Here is a 24,593-nt window from a genome sequence, read left to right on the forward strand (position 1 = left end):
AAGATGTTGAAATATATTTGTCATAATCTTCCTTTCATTCAGATTGGTAATATCTGATCCGATCAGAGGATTTGACAACTGGGTTATATGTCTAGGTTGATGGGCTTTGAAAATGGATAAGGCTAGTTGTTTTGTAGAAGAGAAAGGGTTTTCAAGTTTCTCTATAGATTTGGGTTGTTTGTTGGTGTTTGTTTGGTGGCTAGATAACCTGATCTGCTTGTAAAAGGATTCAAGACTTCCTTCTTGGGCCTGATCCTTTATAGGTTTGGGAAACCAGCTTGCTTGTTGGTCCTGTTCACAAGTTGTTTCTTCCCAGGGCTTATTCTCCTTGTATTGTGATCCAAGAAGACCTTTGAAGAAATCCTTGTTGTGAACTTTGTCTCTGTCTGACCTTGTCAAGAATATATGTAGATTTCTACTAGAATTTGGGAATAACTTTGACGAATCCTTTTGGGCTGCATCAGATGTGAATATGTCCAAAGTAGATATAACATTGAATTCTATTGTTTCTGGGAGGATGTTTTTGTCTTGAAAATCAGATTCATCCTTGTTGGTTGTGACTAGAATGTTGTGAATAATATTTCTGTCTCCAATGATGAGATGTTCTCCCCACCATTCTTTGAATTGCCCAATGAATCCTATGAGTAGGATAAGAGCAGTCAACTGATTGTAGCCATGTAATGTTTGATTATACATAGCTGTGGTTGTCATCTATTGAGATGCCATAGGAAGATTGTATCTGAATATTCCATCTATGCTCCATTCATAGATGTCTTCCTTACTGTATGAATGTTGAAGGAAATTGGGTTTTATTCTGAAAATATCAGAATGAATCTTTTGAGGGTGGTATAGATTTTGGATATTTTCTCGGTTGGGAGCATAATTTTGTATGATATTGACCAAGGAAGCTCTTTGGGTTTCGAATTCTTGTTTGGGTAAAGGAATTGGAAAGTATTGCACAATCCAAAATTTTTTGTTTTCTAAAGGTTTGAAAAGCAAGTTTGAGAAGTAGGTTTTTGGAAGAGGAGTTTTTGGGATAAATTGGGTAAAGAGATTGAAGAGGTATTTTTCTGGATAAATTGTAAGAATCTTCTTGGCATGGGTATAGGCTACTTCTTAGTCAATTCTGATCTCAATTTCATGAATGACCAATTTTTCTGATGAAGATTCAGCCTGAATCTCTTGTTTGGTGACTAATTTTGTCGGAGAAGATTTCGTCTGAGGTTTTTGCCGAACACGTCTAGCTTTTCGCTGGATACGTCTGATAGCTTGCTTTTTTGTATTTTTAGCGGAGGGATGATCAATCCTATCCTTCCAGGAATATAAAGATTGGATGTATTTTTTCTTGAATATCTGATTTTTCTAACTCCATTTGATGGGTCTGATTTGAGATCTAGCCAGTTTTGATAGATCTAATTTTTCAGATACTCCTTGTATTTGAGACTGTCTCTTTAATTTGTTGAAGATCCATGTCTCCTCAGTTTGTCCCTAGTATTTGCTGGATAACCATGTTTCCTCTGTATAAGATTCCACCTTGAGGTTTGGGTACTCGATATTAAGTACCTTCAGCTTATCAAGCTGCAACTGTTTGTAAGTTATGAAAGAATATATAGATAATTTAGAAATTTCTTCATGATTATTGTTTGCAGAATTTTCTTTAGAATTTTCCCGAGAAATAAGTTGGCTATAGGGAAAATCATGGGACAAGTTTGAAATAGATAATTGTAAAGATTTCTGAGATCCAACTAACTGGGTCTCAACTAGCTAGATTTCTTGTTTAGAAGAAATAATTCTTGTTTGAAAATTTTTAATAGCCATAAGTTTAGTAAGAGATTAAGAAGGAATTTCAGTAGTACCATCTTTAATAATTAATTGGTCTTTTTTAATTGTTTTAGTTTTCCTTTTGAGAGAAGCAATATCTGTTTGAACATCTTTGTCAGATATTATTTTGTTATTTGGTTGACCTCTGGTTAAAACATTTATAGTAGAATATCCTATGGGATTTTCTATGTCTTTTTCTGGGTCAAAACTGATAATATTGTTAAAATTGTTTAGTTGACCAGACACCGAAGGTTTAGAAATTCCGATGGACTTTTGGTTTGGTAAATCTACGGGTTCTGATAGATCTATAGGAAAATTTAGTAGATCTATAAATTTGTTTTTCAAAACTTTTTGCGGATCTGAAAGGTATATAGATCTTGGTATGGAATCATAATTTGAAAAAGGTTTTGGTGAATTTGCTGAGTTCATATGAATTGTTTGAGGCAGATCTATGAAGGGATCTAAAGGTTTTGACTTGGTTTGGACCGGATCTATAAGATATGATGTAAAAACCTGAGTTTGTATAGATTTTGACATAGATTATGCAAGTTTTGAAATATTTTGGACTGGATTTTCTAATTCTGCTACTAACACCTAAGATGTTTGAGACTCATACCAGTTAAAGAAATGAATATTTTGTTTTGTTTTTGTCAAAAAGTCATAAAAGTTTTCTTGTATATTTTTTCGGGCTTCTCCCTGATATTTGTCAAAAAATTGTTTTCCTTTAAACTGGTTGTGGTTTGCATAGAATTTAGAACTTAGTTTTTCTTTGTCAATCTAGAATTCAGAAAGTTTGTTTTGAATAAGAATTGATTGCTCTATTCAAGCAATTCTAGTTTGAAGGTTATTTAAAGGTTTGTTGTTTAAAGAAAAACTAGGAGAAATAAAGTATGTTTTAACAGATGAAGCCATAAGCAAAGACAAGTTAAATAAATAATTAGACAAATAAATGATTTAAACAACTTATAATCATCTTCCCTTTGGCACAGAATCTTTCGGAATCCATGGAGGATAACCATTTTTCTAAACAGATTATAAAGGATAGTGTGAAAACTACAAGAAAAGATCTAACCTTTTGAGAAAGATTAACTATACATGATGATCATATTTCCATCATAATAAAGATAGTAATAAAGCTACAAGAATAGATCTAAATCCTTTGAGAAAAATTAACTATGCATGACGGCCATATTTCCAAACAAAATTATAAGATTGATAGTAAAAATCCATTAACCCTAGATCTGTCCTTTTGGCACTTCACGTCCTGGAGTATATCACTCCAAGAACCTTAACATCCCTACAGTGCCAAATCCCATGGTCTTACCTGGACCAGATGCTAGCAATTACAGGTTCCATGCCCTTTAGACAGATCCAAAGCCATGTAATCAATACTGGCAAAATTATAATAAGTTTGAATATATTAGATGGTAATCACGAAATTAACCAGTCTCATTAGACAGATCTAAACTTGTAGATCTACACTAGCAATATCATAAATAAAGAAAGATGGTAATCACAAAGTTAACCAATCTCATCAGAAAGATATAAACTTATAAATCTACATTAACAATATCATAATAAGTAAAGAAAGATAGCCATCTCCCCACTTCCCCCTCTGGCTCTGATACCAGACGGGACGAGGGGTTAGCCCCTTAAATCAGGAAAATAAATAATAATAAAGAGGAGAAAAGCATAAGAGTTAGGAAAGAATAAATAATAATAAGTAAACTTTTAGATAATAATAATAACGACTATCCTTCTTTACGCCAAAGGGGGAAGTGGGGAGATGGCTATCTTTCTTTACTTATTATGATGTTGTTAGTATAGATCTACAAGTTTATATCTTTCTGATGAGATTGGTTAACCTCGTGATTACCATCTTTCTTTATTTATAATGTTGTTAGTGTAGATCTACAAGTTTAGATCTGTCTAATAAGACTGGTTAACTTCGTGATTACCATCTAATGTATTCAAACTTATTATAATTTTGCCAGTATTAATTACATGGCTTTGGATCTGTCTAAAGGGCATGGTGGCTTTGGATCTGTCTAAAGAGCATGGAACCTGTAATTCTAGCATCCGGTCCAGGTAAGACCATGGGATTTGGCACTGTAGGGATGTTAAGGTTCTTGGGATGGTATGCTCCAGGACGGTGAAGTGCCTAAAGGACAGATCTAGGGTTAATGGATTTTTACTATCAATTTTATGATTTTGTTTGGAAATATGATCGTCATGCATAGTTAATCTTTCACAAAGGATTTAGATCTATTCTTGTAGCTTTATTACTATCTTTATTATGATGGAAATATGATCGTCATGTATAGTTAATCTTTTTCAAAAAGATTAGATCTTTTCTTGTAGATTTCACACTATCCTTTATAATCTGTTTAGAAAAATGGTTATCCTCCATGGATCTCGAAGGATTCTGTGCCAAAGGGAAAAGGATTATACGTTGTTTAAATCATTTATTTGTCTAATTATTTATTTAACTGGTCTTTGCTTATGGCTTCATCTGTTAAAACATACTTTATTTCTCCTAGTTCTTCTTTAAACAACAGACCTTGAGCTTTAATCTCATGTTTTTGTGTTGTTTCTCTGTTGGATTGTGATTCTTATGGTTCTAGTTGATAAGGTCATGGATTCCGTCTGAGCTTGCTCGAATATTTGTGTTTATTAAGCTGCTAAGAAGATTGTAGCAAGAAAGCTTCCAAATTTGCAGAAATGTAGAACAAAGCTTCTTGGAAAGCTTGCGTGGGAACTTTCAAAAATTACATTCTAACCCCTCAATTTTCCCCTTGTTTCACTGTGGCTCGAAAATTGGGGAAAATTCATCAATTTTGTCCTTTTAAAATGTTATTTTTCTTTGATATGATTTAATGTGATTTTTGGATAGAATTTTAGTGAATTTTAGGATGAAATTTGAGGTTTAATAGTTTTTGAGAGATTTATGATTTGGATTTGGATTTTTAGTGAAATTTTGGGTATTTTTGTTGTTTAATTGTAACAAATGGTTTTCATTTATTTTTTGTGAATTTTAGTTTAGTTTTGATAGGTTTCATCTTAAGCCTTAATTTTGATTTATTTTAATTTTACCCCTAATATTTGTAATAATAATTTGACCCCTCAAACTTCTTCAATTGTTTCAATTGGGTCCTTGTTTGTTTTAATTTATTGAATATAAGTTGTTTATTTTTATTTGAATGATTTGGTTGACTCAATTTCGTGTTTATTTCCATTTCTTGTGATTATTTTAAAGCGACGCCTTGACCATTTTATTGTTTTGGAGGGTAAATAAAAAAATTGCATTTCATTAGACAACCAATTCAAGGGAGGTACACTGTACTCCTTTATTTTGATTTTATTTGATCCAATGTGCACCTATGTGACTTTTATGTGTGTAATTGCATGCCTTTTGAATGTTTTTATTTAATTTATTATTTAGTCACTTTAATTGTTTTAATTTTGCATATTTATTTTAATTTAATTTTTAATTATTTGAGAGGCAATTAAATACCAAAATTGTAATAGTTAAGTTATTATTTTATTTTATTTCATTCTTTACCTCTTTAGATTGTAGTTAGGACCTCCTAAATGTAATAGTTAGGGCTTTATTTGCTTTATTTGCCTTGTGTGTTTTGCATGCTTATGTGTTTACGTATTATTCGCTTTCTTAGGGTCTTGCATCTAGATATCATGCCTATGTGCTACGTGCTATATGTAATTTATGTGTTTATTTGCTTTATTATGTTTTACATGATTGATTTGATTGTAATAAATGCATGACGTCACCACACTAGTCCAACGCTAGTTGTGGCCCCTTTTTTCGATTTCTCACTAGTCCAATGCTAATGAGATCTTATAGACATGGGTTAGTCCAACGCTAGACTCTTAGGGACCGTTCTTGCATTAGATCATATTTGTGTGACAATCACCACTTTTTCATGCATATTTTCCACTTTTTAGGGGTTTTATCATTTTTTGCATGATATTTTCCTTATATGTACATCCCTTATCCCATATTCCCCTATACATATATTCCTTACCCTTATGTGTGAAAACATGGCATTAGACTTGCATTCCATTTAAAAATTAGAATTAGACTAGATCATTTGCTTGATTAGATAGGAGAAATACCCCTCGAATATGGGATATGGATGAGTGTGGTTTTCTAGCCTTAGCACGCTCGTATTCTCTTTATTAAAGGGAAAATTAAAGTCATGAATATTAGTTCCCCGCACCCGTTATGATGCATTCCTTTAGATCAGGTATATTCGTATATCATTATTTTCTTTTCTTTTCTTTTATTTTCCTTCGAGTCTCATATCTTGCACATTCGTGACCTCTTCAAATAATCATTTTTGGGTATCGCAATTAATGCTATTTGCACCAATTAAAATTCGAAGAGACATATTAACCCTTCCAATAACCATTAGGTCTAGGTTCTGCATCATATAGTAACATCCAAATGTGATAAATTTTTAGATTAAAAATAAAAAAAACTCTTGACTAAATCACGCAACTAACCTTGGTTAGGTTGAAAGAGTACCTTGAATTTTTATCCTTGCCTTCCCTTTCTTCAAATGTGACTCCGGACCCCTTTTCTCTTGATTTGCGCAGACTTGGAGTCGTTTAAAAAGGATTTCTTTACTTTTTCTTTAAAAATTCATTTTTATGTGACTTGTTACACTTTAACTCAATACCAAGTGACGACTCCTATTTTTCATTAAAAAATATTTTTAAACTATTATTTTTAGGTCAAAATCGTCGCACTTTTTTAGTCGCATTCAGACCCACATTTTTCTTTATTCATTTTTTAAAAATCAAAAACTCATTTTTTACACAAAACAAATCAAAACTCATTTTTTCAATCAAAAATTCATTTTTCTAAACACGTTATTTTTTTCACAAAAAAAATGGGGCGCGACACTTCTTTAAACAACAAACCTTTAAATGACCTTCAAACTAGAATTGCTCGGATAGAGCAATCAATTCTTATTCAAAATAAACTTTCTAAATTTCAGATTGACAAAGAAAAACTAAGATCTGAATTCTATGCAAACCACAACTAGTTTAAAAGAAAACAATTTTTTGACAAATATCAGGGAGAAGCTCGAAAAAATATACGAGAAAACTTTTATGACTTTTTGACAAAAACAAAACAAAATATTCATTTCTTTGACTGGTATGAGTCTCAAAGATCTCAAGTGTCCGCACCAGAATTAGAAAATCCAATCCAAAATATTTCAAAACCTACATCATCCATGTCAAAAACTATACAAACTCAGGTTTTTACATCAGATCTTATAGATCCGGTTCAAACCAAGTCAAAATCTTTAGATCTCTCCATAGATCTGCCTCAAACAATTCATATAAACTCAGCAAATTCACCAAAACCTTTTCCAAATTATGATTCCATACCAGGATCTATAAACCTTTCAGATCCGCAAAAAGTTTTGAAAAACAAATTTATAGATCTACCAGATTTTCCTATAGATCTATCAGAACCCGTAGATTTACCAAACCAAAAGTCTATCGGAATTTCTAAACCTTCGGTGTCTGATCAACTAAACAATTTTAACAATATTATTAGTTTTGACCCAGAAAAAGACATAGAAAATCCCATAGGATATTCTACTATAAATGTTTTAACCAAGGGTCAACCAAATAACAAAATAATATCTGACAAAGATGTTCAAACAGATATTGCTTCTCTCAAACGGAAAACTAAAACAATTAAAAAAGATCAATTACTTATTTAAGAAGGTACTACTAAAATTCCTTCTCAACCTCTTACTAAACCTATGGCTATTAAAAATTCTCAAACAAGAATTATTTCTTCTAAACAAGAAATCCAACTAGTTGAGACCCAGTTAGTTGGATCTCAGAATTCTTTACAATTATCTATTTCAAACTTGTCCCATGATTTTCCCTGTAGCCAACTTATTTCTCGGGAAAATGCAAAAGAAAATTCTGCAAACAATAATCAGGAAGAAATTTCTAAATTATCTATATATTCTTTCATAACTTACAAACAGTTGCAGCTTGATAAACTGAAGGTACTTAATATCGAGTACCCAAACCTCAAGGTGGAATCTTATACAGAGGAAACATGGTTATCCAGCAAATACAAGGGATAAACTGAGAAGACATGGATCTTCAACAAATTAAAGAGACATTTTCAAATACAAAGAGTATCTGAAAAATTAGATTTATCAAAACTGGATAGATCTCGAATCAGACCCATCAAATGGAGTCAGAAAAATCAGTTATTCAAGAAAAAAGACATCCAATCTTTATATTCCTGGAAGGATAGGATTGATCATCCGTCCGCTGAAAATACAAAAAAGCAAGCTATCAGATGTATCCAGCGGAAAGCTAGACGCGTTCTGCAAAAACCTCAGACGAAATCTTCTCTAACAAAATTAATCACCAAACAAGAGATTCAGGCTGAACCTTCATCAAAAAATTGGTCATTCATGAAATTGAGATCAAAATTGACCAAGAAGTAGCCTATACCTATGCCAAGAATATTCTTACAATTTATCCAGAAAAATACCTCTTCAATCTCTTTACCCAATTTATCCCAAAAACTCCTCTTCCAAAAACCTACTTCTCAAACTTGCTTTTCAAACCTTTAGAAAACAAAAATTTTGGACTGAGCAATACTTTCCAATTCCTTTACCCAAACGAGAATTTGAAATCCAAAGAACTTCCTTGGTCAATATCATACAAAATTATACTCCCAACCGAGAAAACATCCAAAATCTATACCACCCTCAAAAGATTCATTCTGATATTTTCAGAATAAAACCCAATTTCCTTCAACATTCATACAATAAGGAAGACATCTATAAATGGAGCATAGATGGAATATTCAGATACAATCTTCCTATGGCATCTCAACAGATGACAACCACAGCTATGTATAATCAAACATTACATGGCTACAATCAGTTGACTGCTCATATCCTACCCATTAGGATTCATTAGGCAATTCAAAGAATGGTGGGGAGAACATCTCATCATTGGAGACAGAAATATTATTCACAACATTCTAGTCACAACCAACAAGGATGAATCTAATTTTCAAGACAGAAACATCCTCCCAGAAACAATAGAATTCAATGTTATATCTACTTTGGACATATTCACATCTGATGCAGCCCAAAAGGATTCATCAAAGTTATTCCCAAATTCTAGTAGAAATCTACATATATTCCTGACAAGGTCAAACAGAGACAGTTTACAGCAAAGATTTCTTCAAAGGTCTTCTTGGATCACAATACAAGGAGAATAAGCCCTAGGAAGAAACAACTTGTGAACAGGACCAACAAGCAAGCTGATTTCCCAAACCTATAAAGGATCAGGCCCAAGAAGGAAGTCTTGAATCCTTTTACAAACAGATTAGGTTATCTAGCCACCAAACAAACACCAACAAACAGCCCAAATCTATAGAGAAACTTGAAAACCCTTTCTCTTCTACAAAACAACTAGCCTTATCCATTTCCAAAACCCATCAACCTAGACATATAACCCAGTTGTCAAATCCTCTGATCGGATTAGATATTATCCAATCTGAACGAAAGAAAGATTATGACAAATATATTTCAACATCTTCTTTCCCAATCACCAGTGACGAAGATGAAAAAGAAGGACATACGGTCAATGAGATGACCAAAAATCAGAACCTTCTTTTCAGCATCATTGAAGATATTCTTAAAACAAGACAACCATACTTGAACCAAATTTCGAATCCTTTAAAGGGTCTTTTCTTTGACATTCCAGAAAAAATCCCTAGACAACATCCTTGTAAACCAAAAACTTGTGGTTTCCAAGAAATTCTTGACAGTTGCCTTATTCAACCTATGACCTTACAAAAAGAAACCTTTAACCCTAGAAACCTGAATAACAATTCTCAGTTATTTCAGGAAGACTTTATCCAAATTTGATTACTAATTATTGATAACTATGTAATCGAAACAAAAGCCCTAGTTGATACAGGGTCAAACCAAAACTATATTCCTGAAAACCTTATTCCAATCCAACTTTTGGAATCCCTTAGAATAACCAATAATCCTAAACTTGATATTGAATTCAAATTTCCAAATATACAAAACCAATTCTCAGATACCTTCTTTTTGACTGGGTATTTGACTAACCATATCATCTTAGGAGCATCATTTTTCAATCAATTGGCTCCTTTCCAAATTATCTATAAAGGGATAGCATCCCAACTTTTTAAACTAACTAATTCTTTGTGTAGAAACATGGCATGTGAAGGAAGTTCATCATCATACAGTTCAGAAGAGAAAAACTGTCTTTTCGATGGATATTCTACTTGGGAACAGACTTCCCATGGAGAAATATCTAGCAATCAAACTAATGAGTGTCAAACATCATTGAATCAAAATCAAGCCGATTGGGAGTGGATCCCTGAGGAATCATCCTCAAACTGGATACCTACGGAATCTACTTCAAATTGGATGTCCAATGAAACAATTTCAAATCAATTCCATACAATTGACAAGCTTTCAACAATAAACTGGATTCAGGAAACAAAAAAGGATGAAAATCCATTTTTAATTCCTGAAGATCCTACTACTCAATCCTTCCAGATCAAACTCAAAGATGAAAAATTCTCACAACTCTGGACAGAATATCACTACCTGGAAAACGAGCACAAAGAGTCCAGGATCAGAAACTTTGATAGTATATTCTTTAACCAAAACACCGGTGAAAGAATTCCTATCTACCGTATACACAGATACAATCACATCGGAGTAAAAGAACCAAACTACTCCATACAAACTTTGAAGAAACAATGCTTCATGCAAAGAAGGTATATACAAAGAATGGTTCTCAATAAGTATTTACTTGAGAAACGGGGAGCCAATACACAGCATTACAAGGAATGGATCAAAGAAGCATCGGAAGAATTATCAGCAATGATTCGCTGAACAGATGCTTCTAAAAACATTCAAGCTAGCTCAATCGGAAGAAAAGTCAAAAAAAATTATTTTTACTGTAGCACCGGAAGCACTGTAGCAGCCCAACAAGTTATTATACAAACATGGCAACAAAAGACAAATGATGCACTATAGCGTGCATTGTAGCAACAGTAAAAAATCACTATAGCAGGTACCGTAACACTACGGAAATTTTTGCTATAAATACCCCTCAAACCCAACACATTCCACACACCATTTCTTCTAGTCTCATTCTCTTTCTAGGTTGAAGAAACTCTCCTCCCTCTCTCTACAAACAAGTTCTTAGTTTTATATTTTAGTTTTTAGGAACAAACAAAGGAGCAAGCCCTGTGCGAGCTTCATATCTTGTAAGTTCTCTTTTATTTCCTATATTCAATATCATTCAATCAAATGGCCGGCTAAGCCGTCTTATATCCATTTATTTATTCTTCTTTTATTTGTTTTGATTATACTAATCATACATGACCGGTTATAGCGCCTGAACTAACATACTAACTTGTTTTTATATTTTATTTACATTCTGTTTATACATGGCTGGTTCAACTGCCTATACTAACTAGTGGCAGTCCAACTACGACCCACTTCCTAACTCTTATGCTTTCCTCCTCTTTATTATTATTTATTTTTTTGGTTTAAGGGGCTAACCCCTCGTCCTGTTTGGTATCAGAGCTTTCCTCCTCGTTATTATTATTTATTATTTTCCTGACTCTTTATATATATATATATATATATATATATAAACCAGTATTTCTCTAGAGTCGACATCAGTATTTCTCTAAGCACAGGAGTCGATGTAAATCAATAACACTTTGCCCCTTCGATTATGCTTCTATTGATTTTTGACATGTCTCCAAACTTACAATGACTAGCCGCAACAGGTAGGATATATCTCTCTTTCTGCAAAACCCATTTGCCAAATACTTTGACCATGGAAATTGCTTCAAATGCATTGAACATTTTTGTCGTTTCCATTGAACTTATAAGCACTCAACTTCTACTAATATTTTATAGCTTTCGTTTCTTTTTACTGAATTGGGGAACCACAAGATTCAGTCTTTAGAAACAATTCTGAAATTTTGCATACTCAATTGGAACTCCTCTTTTTTAGAATATATAAGAGTTACCATGAAGTTTTTCGAAAAACGTGTAAGGAAGGTTAAAAGGCCCAACAATTGGGGGATTTTAAATTCTTGAGAATTTTACAATCACATATAGAAAACAATTCTGAAATTTTAGAATCCAAAGAATTATAAACCTGTCACACACAACCCAAACAAAAAGAAAACAATGCTAATTTTACCATCAAACTTTGTTTCCAATGCAATTCTTATTAGTTTTATTGAATTTCAACATATTCTAATCGTTTTGACACCATTTCGTACAAGCTTTCCCATATCGTCAAGGTAAGGTTTTTTTTTTTTTTTTTTTTTTTTTTTTTTTTTTTTTGCACTAACGAAATTGAATGCATGTCCCATGTACCAAAAGATTTTAGATGGCTGGGTGAGCGTGTAAACAATAGGGGACGCTTATATGCCTAGCCTCCAAAAAGGAGAGAAGGATAAGAGCTTTTTCTTTTTCCCCTCATAAAACGGATAAGAGCTTTAAGGTTGGGAGTTAAGCAAGTAGGTTTTCAAATTAGAAGATATTTAAGTGTTGGAAAGTTTTTGCAACTCAGTGAAGTTCCCCATTTTCCTAATTGTCAACACATGCAAATCATTTTGCATTAACTTTTTCAGCCTAGTGAATTTTTCCTGTCTTCAAACCAGTATATCCCAACTGACACGAGATTCCGCCCATTCCAGAATAGTATACTGCAGTCTTCATGAGCATCATATCTACAGGCAACAAGATCAAAAAGTGCCACAAACTACATGACAAGAACGCGTATGCATTACTTTTTAATGTGTTCGATAGGTCAGCTCTTCAAGGCATATAAGCAAAGCTACATGCTTCTCAAGGAAGTTAATTTCATTTCAAAATACATTACAAACCAAATTGTAGCAGTTGGATTAACTTTTATCCATAATAAGTTTACAGCCAGAACATTTAATGGCATAGCACCAAGGCCTATCACAACAAACATCTATATACAACATTGATGCGCTTTTTCAGAAGTCCAAGGTCAAAAATCACCTCATGAGATCTGTTCAAGCACACCAAGCATCACAGCTCAAACTGCAGATGCAATTTGTTATGATTATTTTGTAAACAAAGACAAAGAAATGAAAGAAAGTGGCTCTAAAATTACAAACAAAGCCAATTCCAAAACTAGTTCGCTAGAAAGGAAGATCAAATTCAATTACCAACCTCCAGATCAGCTAAAGCGGCTTCAGGGTGGTAATGAAGTATTTCTGTCCACATCATTTCCCTTATCATCTCCTCCCCTAAATCTTCATCTATGTCGAGATTGATTGGGACCTGAGCTGGAGGATCACAACTTGGGTCGTACAGGGGAGCCATGTACGGGTGTTGAAGAGCTTCTGTTACACTAATCCTTTTTGTTGGATCAAATACAAGCATCTTCTGCAGCAGATCGATGGCCAAAGGATGAGCATGAGGATAAAGGCGAGAAAAAGGTGTCCCTGGAGAATATGGAAGTGTACGGATGTACTTCCTAGCCTTTGGGTTATCAATGAACTCAATGTCATCTTCCTTCTGGCTCCCAAGGATGTTAATGATCAACCTAAGTTGATCGAGGCACTCTGTGCCCGGAAAAATAGGTTTCCTCCCAAGAAGCTCAGCAAAGATGCAACCAACAGACCAGACATCAATTGAGGTCCCATAGTTGTCACAGCAAAGAAGGAGCTCTGGCGCTCGGTACCACCGAGTAACCACATACTCTGTCATGAACTGGCCCTTATCATTGTTTGTACGTGCAAGACCAAAATCACAAATTTTGAGATCACAGTTTGCATTCACAAGTAAGTTTCCAGGCTTCAGGTCACGATGAAGAATGTTCGCAGAGTGGAGATACTTCAGGCCTCGCAGCAACTGTATCCATTATAATTCCAATAAATGGGTCTTAGACAATAGCTAATATTAACATAATCAGTAACACCTTAACCAATATTTGTCATCGCATTCCAAGAACAAGAAAATCAATATTAGGTTCAAATGTATTCTACTGGAACATGAAAGATAATCTAATTGCCAAACATGCAGGGATCGCTCTCATACACTCTGTTAATATGTGTATTCAACGTTTGACATTATGCAAGAATATGTTTGACCTTAAGTATGAAATGCAATTTCTAACGCTAATTAGCAATAGCATCATTTTTCCCTGGACCTGACAGCTAGAGTAAGTGTATTACACCCTTAAGAATCTTTGTAAAGGCCTTGCCTTGTGCTGAAACATGATGGGACTCATGAGCATAGCTTGCAGTTCAGTATTTTGGAAGTCATTCACTTAATGTTAGGCTAGCAACAAGTGGAAAGCATCAACCAGAAGTTACTGAGATCAGGTAGAAGTTTGAGTCTGAAGAAGAAATCCACAATTAAGTTTCCAAAGTACTAACAGCAAGCGTTTATCTAATGTTTGGAGCTGTTACACAATCCCCATATAATCATTCTTGTAAGAATTAAGACCTTTTATTTTTCTGCCAAACTTGCAGCAGATAATGAAGTCCACAGAGGGTATCATCGAATTAAAGAATAAAGGACATTCTGCCAGCACTTTAAGCATTTCAGGACCTTGTTTGATGGAAAGATAAACATTTCTGGTATATAGGGGTCAAATGATCCAGAACAAAAATAAGAATAAGGCTAAAAGTTTGTCACCACAATGAAATTTAGGTACGGAAAAAATGGAATTCCAATCCAACCAAGCAATGCCAAATAGGCAAGGTTTAAATATATAATGCACAATCCAAATATAACTTTCCAAAAAAAACTTCAAATGTTCTCAAGATTCACAAACAATTCAGACAATAATAAGCTTTAAAGCATAATAAAGATTAGACTGGATAATCTATAGAAGTTCATCATTCAAATACACAGCTGAGACCAGATAGATAACCAACAATTTACCTGGAAGAGGAAATATTGGCAATGGTCATTTGTAAGAGTTTGAGAGGACTTGATAATCTGATGCAAATCAGTATCCATGAGTTCATATACCAAGTAGACATCCTTAAAACTTCTTCTATGGATAGGCATCATCACATCTTTCAAGACAATCACATTTTCATGTCTAAGATGGCGTAGAAGCTTCAGTTCACGCAAGGTTCTCAGTGCATCAATACGATTTTCAAAGACATTGTGAATTTTCTTGATTGCAACCTTCTCACTAGTTTCCTTATTAATAGAAGAACATACAATGCCATACGCACCTCGACCAATAGGCTTTATAGGTACATATTTCATATCAATCTCAAAAAGAGATTGCCACATGGAAAAGTAATGCTTCCCCAGGGATCTAACCCCATTTGGAGGCTCAACTGGAGTTGCCATATTTCTAAAACCAGCAAAACCAAATCAGAATAATTAAAATCTAGAAAAAAAACAGCAACACATATCCTTAAAACAATTTTTCCAAAAAAAAAAAAAAAAATTCAAATCATGTCATAAGAAATGGAAAGTGGTCTGATGCCTATAGAACTGACACATTTTAAACAATTTCATTTTTTGTGAAGCACAACTTTTTATAATCCAATGCAGATTTCAATTAATATTTCATCAAGCAAAACTAGATATATCACAAGCACTCCAATGGTCTGTTATCTCAAAGTAATATCTGTACTTGTGAGGAAGTATTGCATGTGCTTTCCAGCCAAAATGAACAGCTGGGGAAGCTTCCCAAACCTTAAAGAGTACCATTTTCCCAGTTTCATCAGTTTAACCATTGCCTATAATCTATGGCACTGGAGTTCTATCATAATATTTTTCAGTATAGTGAACTTTTGCAGTAAAACTTGCCAACAATCAATTTGGCTGGATTCTTCCAGCAAATTGCCTGATGTGTTTAGTATTAACATCTTGGTGCAGCTTTTCCAAGTTTTCAGATTCTTTTGAGTTTCCAGCAAATTGCCTCATGTTTAGTGATTCGTACACCACACAATATTAGATAGCAAAATATTATTTTCTACACAGGACCTACAACTAAAGTAGATGAACTCAACCTATTCTATTATTAACAAGAAGCAAAACTATAATTTAGCATAACCAACCTCTTCTACTCTGAAACTTGCTCCAACACTACTGCTGCTGCCTATACAAATGTATAATATTCCGAGGCACAAGGAGAAAGGGTGTAAGACAGCATAAAGACACATTTAAGGAAGTACGATTATTCAGGCACAAAATGCATCTATTAAAACTTATTCAGGGGTACTTTTTAAATTCTAAAGAGCTGATATTTTCACACGATTTGGAGATGGGTGGTTATTTGGCAGGTCAAGTATGGTCCTAGCCTCACAGCAAAACTGCTAATGGTAGTTTATAACATGGTTCTAGGAGTTACTGTTGTCCTTTCAGTATTAGGTTCCCTAAGTTCTCTGTAAGTTTACATTGAATGTCTTTCTTCATTCAGGGACAAGTACAGCATTAATCATATGGAGCTTTCGGAGCTTACCACAGTATCATGTGATATAAATCAAGTTCACATATGACGTATTGTGCTGTAACTGGTCTTTTTTCTAATTTTATTTACTATTAAGAACCTCTTAATTATTTACAAGCAAACTTCTAAGGATATTTCGATGCCAACAGCCCTTAATTCTAAACCCATAAAATTAAGCAGTCAAAATGTCTTACCAAACACTTTTCATGTGTACTATTTATAGCAGAGCCACCAAAACCATTCTTTTTAATTTGTGAAAATTCATCTGCATCTTAGGCAGTCATTTATTAGCAAACAGAAACTATTGCACATATATGTCCTGACTAATCAAACTTTTTCACCAAGAGTATGCATTAACATCTTGGGTTTGGCTGATGACATCTCTGAGCAACCGGATACCATCTCTTATGTGTCCAAGCTAATAAAAATTGTTTATCCAACCCGCCATCTCCCTCTTCCCAAGCAACAACACAGTTCTATGCATGTACCCACAGAATTTCCAGCATCCTGTCTAACTTCTCCGCTCAGCCTCTATAAAACCTTTAGAGTTGTTATTGCCTTATTATTTTTCCACTGCCAAAAAAAAAAGTTCTGTAACTCTGAAAAGGAGCATTTACTGGCCATTAGATACAAATTTTGAAACTTATGCTGAAGAAATAAGTCCTTGTTTATGTATAAATTCTAGCTTTCTCTGTCACCTGTTCAGGAGAGCTTGAAGGACATTGACTGCTTATAGATAAAGCATAGGTTTCTCCATCCTTGTTTTCTTCTAATTGTTCTTCTTTGAGAAAGTTTTAAAATTCCTTATGGCACAATTTTCTTAGTACGGTCTAGCTTGGCAACTTCCATAGCGTCTGCAATTTGTTTTACAATACATTATTGGGTATGCCTTGTGTTGGATTTTACTTTGTGCATCAGTTATTGAGCAATCTCTGAGCTTCAATTTCCTTTAATTTCCCTGTCACTGTTTAAATAAGGCAGCTTTCCTTTATCCAATTAGGGTAAGAGCTGGAAAGGATCTTTCAGTTGGCTTCTGAAATTCTTTGCGATACTTTCTGCCAAATGGCAGCAAACTCAAACTTTCCTTCTTAGAGTGATTAAAGAATGTCTCACTTTATGTGTTAACACAAAGACAGCAAAACACAGCCGTTAATTTTATTTCCACCTAAAACGGATTCAGGATGACTTCTAGCAAGCAATTTGTACCTATTCTGATCAAAACTCATGACAGAATGGCTCAAATAAACTAAAGAACCGTGCCTGCAGTACTGACCGACACCTGACATAACTGCATTTAGCTCAAATCTTCTTACATAGGAAAGCACAGTGGATAGATGCAGCAATATGCAACTCCCATTTGCCAAAATATAAAGATAGTGTCCAAAATACTTTTGCATACCCTCTATACCAAGATCTAAACTTTATTAGGTATATATTCAGGTTGCCTAACATCTTTCATGCATTATTTTTTCTAAAGTTATTCCCTATCTCCAGGACGCTGTCCACAACCAATTCATCAGTCTGCACTATCAGATTGTATGCACTTCTTACTTAGAAGTTTCCAGTCTTACTAAATGCAACACCAACTTAAACCTAAGACAGCCCATGGGAATCCTCTTAATCCAATCTGCTTCCTAAGTCCAGAAGTCTCATTTATCAGTTGTGAATTCTGAGTTCTAAAGTTTCGGTCACACTCACATTGATATCAGCTAAGAACAAGTAGCAGAAGTCACTTTAAAGAGCATGTATTTTTTAACCAGACATGTCAATTTGGCTCAGGTTGTCTTTTATTCTATCAGACTAAAAATTGATTTATCATTTCAAGGTTTTTGGAGCACATTGTTCCTCTTATATTCTGAAAGCCATCATCTTTTACATATATTTAACTTTTTGACAATCTTGTCAGTTATGTTCATATTATTTCATCTTAAACAGAAATGAACAAGCTCTAAAAGGAATTACTTGAATGATGCCCCAACAAATAGAGTTGATTAACATGCTTTTGTAAATGTAATAGTAAATTTTACACGTCAATGGGGCATTCTCATTCGTCTTAACTTGTCTTGCTCATCAAACACCTATTTTTAAGCTAAATTCAATCAAACTCTTTCCACAAATTTCTTTAGTGCAATCCTTAATGTTGCTAATAGATGACTGACCCTGCAACTCTCAAAGCTTCACTGCAGTTTGACTTGTTGATATTAAAGTGACTCAGTTAGATCGTATCTCTTATCAAGAATACAAAGCCTTCCCATTTTAAGAACAAACTTAACTGCCTGAAACTGTACTCTAAGCACCTTTTCAGTTCAATGAGATTCAAATTCAATTTTCAACAGATATTAGTTCTCCAAAGGTATAAATGAGGAGCGGGATATTATGTTGATTACACACTAATATGACTAAAATTAATTCAAATGGTCTGTTAGGGAACTCTGCATTCAATGTTTACCTTAAACCTGATTTAACAACAATCTCTAACATAATGATCCAAACAAATGGAAACCTCAATTATGCATCACGTTCAATCTCTATCATGAACTGCTTAAAAACATAGTATGAGCACAACAATAATTTGCCTTTATGAAGGTATTATGACCTAAAAGGCAGAGTTTTCACTCTGTTTATTTATTGTTGCTTTTATGAAGCAACTACTCTGATTGATCTCTGATGGTGAAATGTAAAAGTGATTCATCTTAAATGAAGGAAATAGCACACAAAGAACTAAACTAGATAAGGAAGAACTTTTGGTGTTGCAGTTACACCTAAATAATTGAGAGACCTAATTTTAGAGAACATGAATGGACTGGACAGGATTTCCACATTGATAGAAATGCAATTACAGGTTTGATGAGATTAAAATTTTCCCAAATGAAATTCTTAACTATGTTACATCCTTTATCTAACTGATGTCCATTAAACAAATCATACTTTCCTCCACGACACCTTTGCTCAATGCAAATTAAAGTGATGCTACTGCATTTTTTACTCCATTTAATGCCAACCCAAGCCTGAGGGGGAAAAAAAAAAAGACTCCCCACCTACCCACACAACTAAATATTATATGCTGTCGGCAAAGAGATACCTAACTCTACAAGCACCTTCCTGAGCTATTGAATCTTTAAAGAAACGGCAAAGAGAAAAAATGCCTGACATTAAAAAGCCTAAAACCAGATTTTGACCAATTTCACAGTTCAGAAGCTATATTGATAATCTTTAAACCTCGACTAAATTGCAATCGCTGGTCTAATTTGATTAAAGTTTTCCAGAATGAAAATCTTTAACTACGGTATGTAATTCCTTTATCTGATTGAAGCCTGCTAACAAGCCATACGATCCTTCATGATACCTTTGCTCAATGCAAATTAAAGTGATACTACTGCATTTTTTACTCCATTTACGCTGTCGGTGCTGTCGGTGAAGAGATATCTAACTCTACAAGCACTCTCTTGAGCTATCAGAACTTTAAAGAAACACAAAAGATAAAAAATGTTCAACATTAAAAATGCGTAAAACCAGATCTTGACTAACTTCACAGTTCCCAAGCTTTATTGGAAATCTTTAAACATTGACTAAATTGTATAACCTCCAATTACGCCACAAAACTCCAAGTTATCTCAAACTAATAAAGTAGTTACAACTAAGTCTGGATGTAATGATATCATATCACGAACATATAATTCAAAAAAGCCAAAGAATGTTCTCTATGGGACTATAGGCCTTCTTATCCCAAGGCAAACACTACATATGTAATTCCATACAGGATCTCACCTAGAAAGCTGATTATACTTCTGACTTGCTAAAACCACCTAATCAAGACCATAACTTTCTATCAAGAAGAGGAAAAAGAAATTCTGCAACTAACTGAAATAACAATTACTAACTATGCATATGAGCCCTGCTTGAATAAATTATCAAATCCCTTGAACAATTTCACCAAAATAATCAAATTCCCAATACAATTCGAAAGCAAATGCATCAATTCTTCAAACAGGTAGAAGGAAGTGTGAAGAACTGATGGAATTTAAGAAACAGAGACTGTAAAAACTACCAAAAAAAAACAAAACAAAAAAACCATGTACTGAAACAGCTTTTTCTAAATCTTATTCCCAAAAGTAATAACAAGTCAAAGTTTACCTGATTTCAAGTGAGGTAATTAGGTGAAGCTCTCTCTTTGAGCTACCATTTCTTTGTAGATTTTGACGGTTTCAGATCATATTCACTATAGCAGTGGACTGTGCATCAGAAGAGTGGGAGCAACATTATATTCGCTGAATATACGTATTTTATATTCATATACGTATTTTTTATTCACTACAATGCGTATAATTCACTGCTGGGTCAAAACTGTAATTGTAACCAACATTTACATGTATTGTGTTGGGAGCTGGGCAATTACGGAACCAGGGCAGAAACGGCTGCAGGTTATATGCATTTTGCACACGACGTAACTTTGTTTGTATGATGCAATTTACTTCCAATAACGTGTAATTTTAGAATAAAATTTTATGAATCTCACACATGTTGTTAAAAACGAAACACAAGATGAGATCTGGACCGTATAATTTTTTTTATCAAATCTTGACCGTAAACTGTCAGGAAGCAACCGTTCCTCCCCCCTTCTCCAATTACGTGTTACTTGGTCCATCGCTTAGTTTTGTAAGACTTTTAATATTTTTAAGGGATAAGTTCAAAAACCTCCCCAAAAATTTTTAACTATTTCACTTAGTTCCCTTGAAGTTTTAAAAATTACACGTACTTCCCTTAATTTGACATTTAGGTAACCAAACCTTAAAATAGGGTCAAAAATTTAATGAATACCCTAAAATGCCCTTATCTTATAAAGTTTAATTTATTCTTCTAAACAATTGTAAAGTAATTTGGTGCAATTATAAAAGAAAATGAGTCTCAAGTTTTTCATGCCAAAATTTGTTAATTGATAATCAACTATAACAATAAATCTTTTGATATATTAGGCTATTGTTTATAATACTTTATTAGGGATATAGATTCTTTTTAAGATAGGGAAAAAAGTGCTATCTTTTTTTTTAAGTTTATGGACTATTTTTTGAATAAAAGTTTATGGACTAGTTTAGTGATGGAACTACCATAGTTTGGTAGTGATTTTGGGCCATTTGTTTTTAATTATTCTTGATTTTGATACAAAAGAAAAAGCTAATAAAAAGGGATGATATTAAAAGTTATCAAAAAAATTACTCGTTTAACATTTGATCTAGATAGATATTAGGGATAACATTGATAGTTCTTCTATAATTCTAATGAAATATTAAACAAATGAATAAGAAGAAAAAGGGAAAAATTATAAAACCCAACCTTTGTATAAACATGGCAACAAGGGAGTTTTATTAAAATATTAAGGTTAGTATTGTCATTTTAAATAGGTAAGGGAAGTAGGTGTAATTTTTGAAACCTTAAGAGAGCCCAGTGAAATTATAAAAATCTCAGGAGAGGTTTCTGAAATTATCCCTATTTTTAAAGTAGCATGTTGATAGTGATAATCTTTTAGATTTTCTTTTTTTAAATGCGACGGCTATCTCAACTATCAATGATTACATAAAAATAATTAAAAAAAAAAAGATAGTTGATGCATTTACACAATTTTATGTTTAATATATGAAGTTTTTCAATTGAACAATTACATCAGTGAATTATTCTACTATATAAATAGTCACAACCAACCAAAAAATGTTGACAATTCAAAAGTATGTAAAAATCTTGCAAATCCTAAATGCATAGATGAAATTCAGTGTATGAAACAATATAATTTTGTAATTTTATTAATATGCCTGTCATTCAAATCTCAGTTGGCTACATTACAGTGAAACAAAAGAAAAAAAGAATTAAACAAAGGTAAGTGTAATGGACAAAAAATTGCTTCTAAACAAATAAAGAAAGGGCAAAAAAGGTAAAATGGTAAGAGTTGGATATATTACTTTAAACATAAAAAAGAAATAGTAGCAAATGTGAATATTGTGTAAATACAGAAACATTGTTATTAGGATGTAGCACTTAAGGAAGTTTAGTTGGTAATAAGTCCTTGGGTGCCTAAAAAAGTTCCAAATTAGGATGATTGTGATATATTCTAAACTCTTTTAAGATATTTTTACTTTAATTCTTTACAATATTCATAAAAAATACTCACGCAGAGCCATTGAATGCCCAAATTCATAAGGGTTCGGATCTATATTCATTTTTAGACCCATGAGGATTTGAATTTGGATCTAGGTCCGAATCTAAATAAATTTAATAGGTCTGAATATAGATCAAAAGAATCCAATTCAGACTCTACCCAATATGCTTAAATATATAAGAGATAAAAAAGGATTATTATCACTTTACCCCTTTAACAATTGGCGTCGCTATCAATTTCTCCCTTAACGTTATTTTTCACTCATTTTACCCCCAAGATTAACGGTCAAACTTAAAGAAGTTTTATTAATTCAAGTGATAAGACATGTTTAACCTTTCAAATTATTATCACTTTATCCCCATAAACTATAACCTTATTATCAATTTACCCTTTAAAATTATTTTTTAGGCAATTTATCACACCATTAAACTAACTTAACAAGTTAAAAAACTTGATAAGATAGTACCCTCTTTTTTGCATAATAAAAATAATAAAAAATTTAGAGTAACTCTTCACCTTTTTAGTATGAAGAAAAAAAAGGTCAAAACATTAATCTCTTTCTTCTTGAAAATCTTGTTAATATTGAAAAAAATTGAAAAATAAAGGAGGGAGAGAGGGAACTCAATTCTTTTTTTTTAAATACAAACAAAAAAGAATTCAATATTTTTATTATTTTAAAATTACTTTAATTTTCTATTTATTACCCAATTCCAATCCTAATCCCGAGAATATTAAAGTAATATGATAATATTAGATTTTTCCTTATTTTCTTTCGTTGCAAAATCTAATTTTCTATCTTCTTCTATCCTATCTTCTTTTCTTTTCCATTAATAAGTGTGAAAAAAGAAATTTGAGAAAACCCTTTTATTTTTATGCTTTTGGAATCTTAGAGTGAAAAAAGGAAGAATAATTATTCCAACTTTTTTATTTTTAATTATATATAAAAAAGGTAACTATATTTAAACATTTTTTAACATACTTTTTAGATTAACGATAGGGTAAAAATCTAGAAGAGAGTAAAGTGATTATATCACTATAATTTAAAAGGATAAAGTAATAATAACAATGTAGTAATACTATAAAATAAAAGGGTATTTTTATCAAAAATTTATGAGCATTCTGAGTTGAATTACCTATGGATGAAGTGACTAAAAGATAACATTATGAGATAAATTGATAGTAGTTATATAGTTGAAGAAGGTAAAGTGATAATAACCCATAAAAAATGTTGTAAAAATAAATCCGATTATAAAACGTGTTTATGATGTAAACAAATATTTTTTTCGCAAATAACTTGATATTTTTAAAACGGCCGATGAATTAAAATTTCAACTTTTTGGTAATGGCACTTTAGCATTTTGGTAAATTAAATGTATGGCACAACATACGAGTTATTGATGAGGATGTATAATCATGGAAATTAGTTATACAAGCTTCTTTAACACTAAAAAGAGAGAGAGAGAGAGAGAGAGAGAAAGAGAGAAAGGTTTGCAAGTTTTATCTTCGAAAGTATGATATATTAGTCAATGGATAGTACTACCAATTCCAGTATCTTAGTAAATTTACAAGAAAATTATATATATATATATATATATATATATATATATTTGTAAGTGGGAGGTCTTGAACCCAAGACCTCCAACTTACAACTTCTCTCACTTTACCTCTCAATGCAACCCTCCCTCCCATAAGAAAATTATAATACTTGTCCTCTTATCACCTATTTAATAAAACAATGCATCTAAAGTTTACAATATAGTGATACGGGAAAAAAAATTGAATGAATTTTTAGATTACGAATAGATAATGAAAGTATATAAAAAAAAATTTTAGGTCACTCATGGAAAAAAAGATACGTATTATCAGTACGTCCCTTAAAGTACAATTTTAGTTGTGCTTAAATAGATTTAATTATTTTTATAATTATCAAGACTTGCTAGGAGAAGTGAAGTGACTTATTCCAAATAAAAGAATATAACTTTTTTGTTGTGGAAGATCTATCTCGCATTTGGTATTTGTATGGTTCCATTTTTGCATGAACTCTAAAATATTAGCCCAATAGATTGATTTGAAACAG

At 32.8% G+C, this 24,593-nt stretch overlaps 1 protein-coding gene across 1 annotated transcript; it reads right to left on the reverse strand.

Moving 5' to 3' along the window:
* Positions 1 to 12,755: 12,755 nt before the first annotated feature.
* On the reverse strand, positions 12,756 to 20,636 carry LOC113734932 (mitogen-activated protein kinase homolog NTF3). Its single transcript, XM_027261710.2, has 4 exons — positions 20,503 to 20,636; positions 14,838 to 15,264; positions 13,116 to 13,799; positions 12,756 to 12,983 (listed from the first exon to the last, which is right to left on the reverse strand). The coding sequence occupies exons 2-4, from the start codon at positions 15,258 to 15,260 to the stop codon at positions 12,972 to 12,974; spliced, it is 1,119 nt and encodes a 372-aa protein (XP_027117511.1). The 5' UTR covers positions 15,261 to 15,264; positions 20,503 to 20,636; the 3' UTR covers positions 12,756 to 12,971.
* Between the last annotated feature and the right edge of the window lie 3,957 nt (positions 20,637 to 24,593).

This window comes from Coffea arabica, chromosome 3c (assembly GCF_036785885.1).
Source record: "Coffea arabica cultivar ET-39 chromosome 3c, Coffea Arabica ET-39 HiFi, whole genome shotgun sequence".
Taxonomy (NCBI): domain Eukaryota; kingdom Viridiplantae; phylum Streptophyta; class Magnoliopsida; order Gentianales; family Rubiaceae; genus Coffea; species Coffea arabica.

Excerpts from the sequence above, each read along its gene's own strand:
- LOC113734932 (XM_027261710.2), bottom strand. The coding sequence starts at position 15,260 with ATGGCAACTCCAGTTGAGCCTCCAAATGGGGTTAGATCCCTGGGGAAG. Across the intron at positions 13,800-14,837 it reads GCCAATATTTCCTCTTCCAG|TTGCTGCGAGGCCTGAAGTA; the intron begins GTAAATTGTTGG and ends TAATGGATACAG.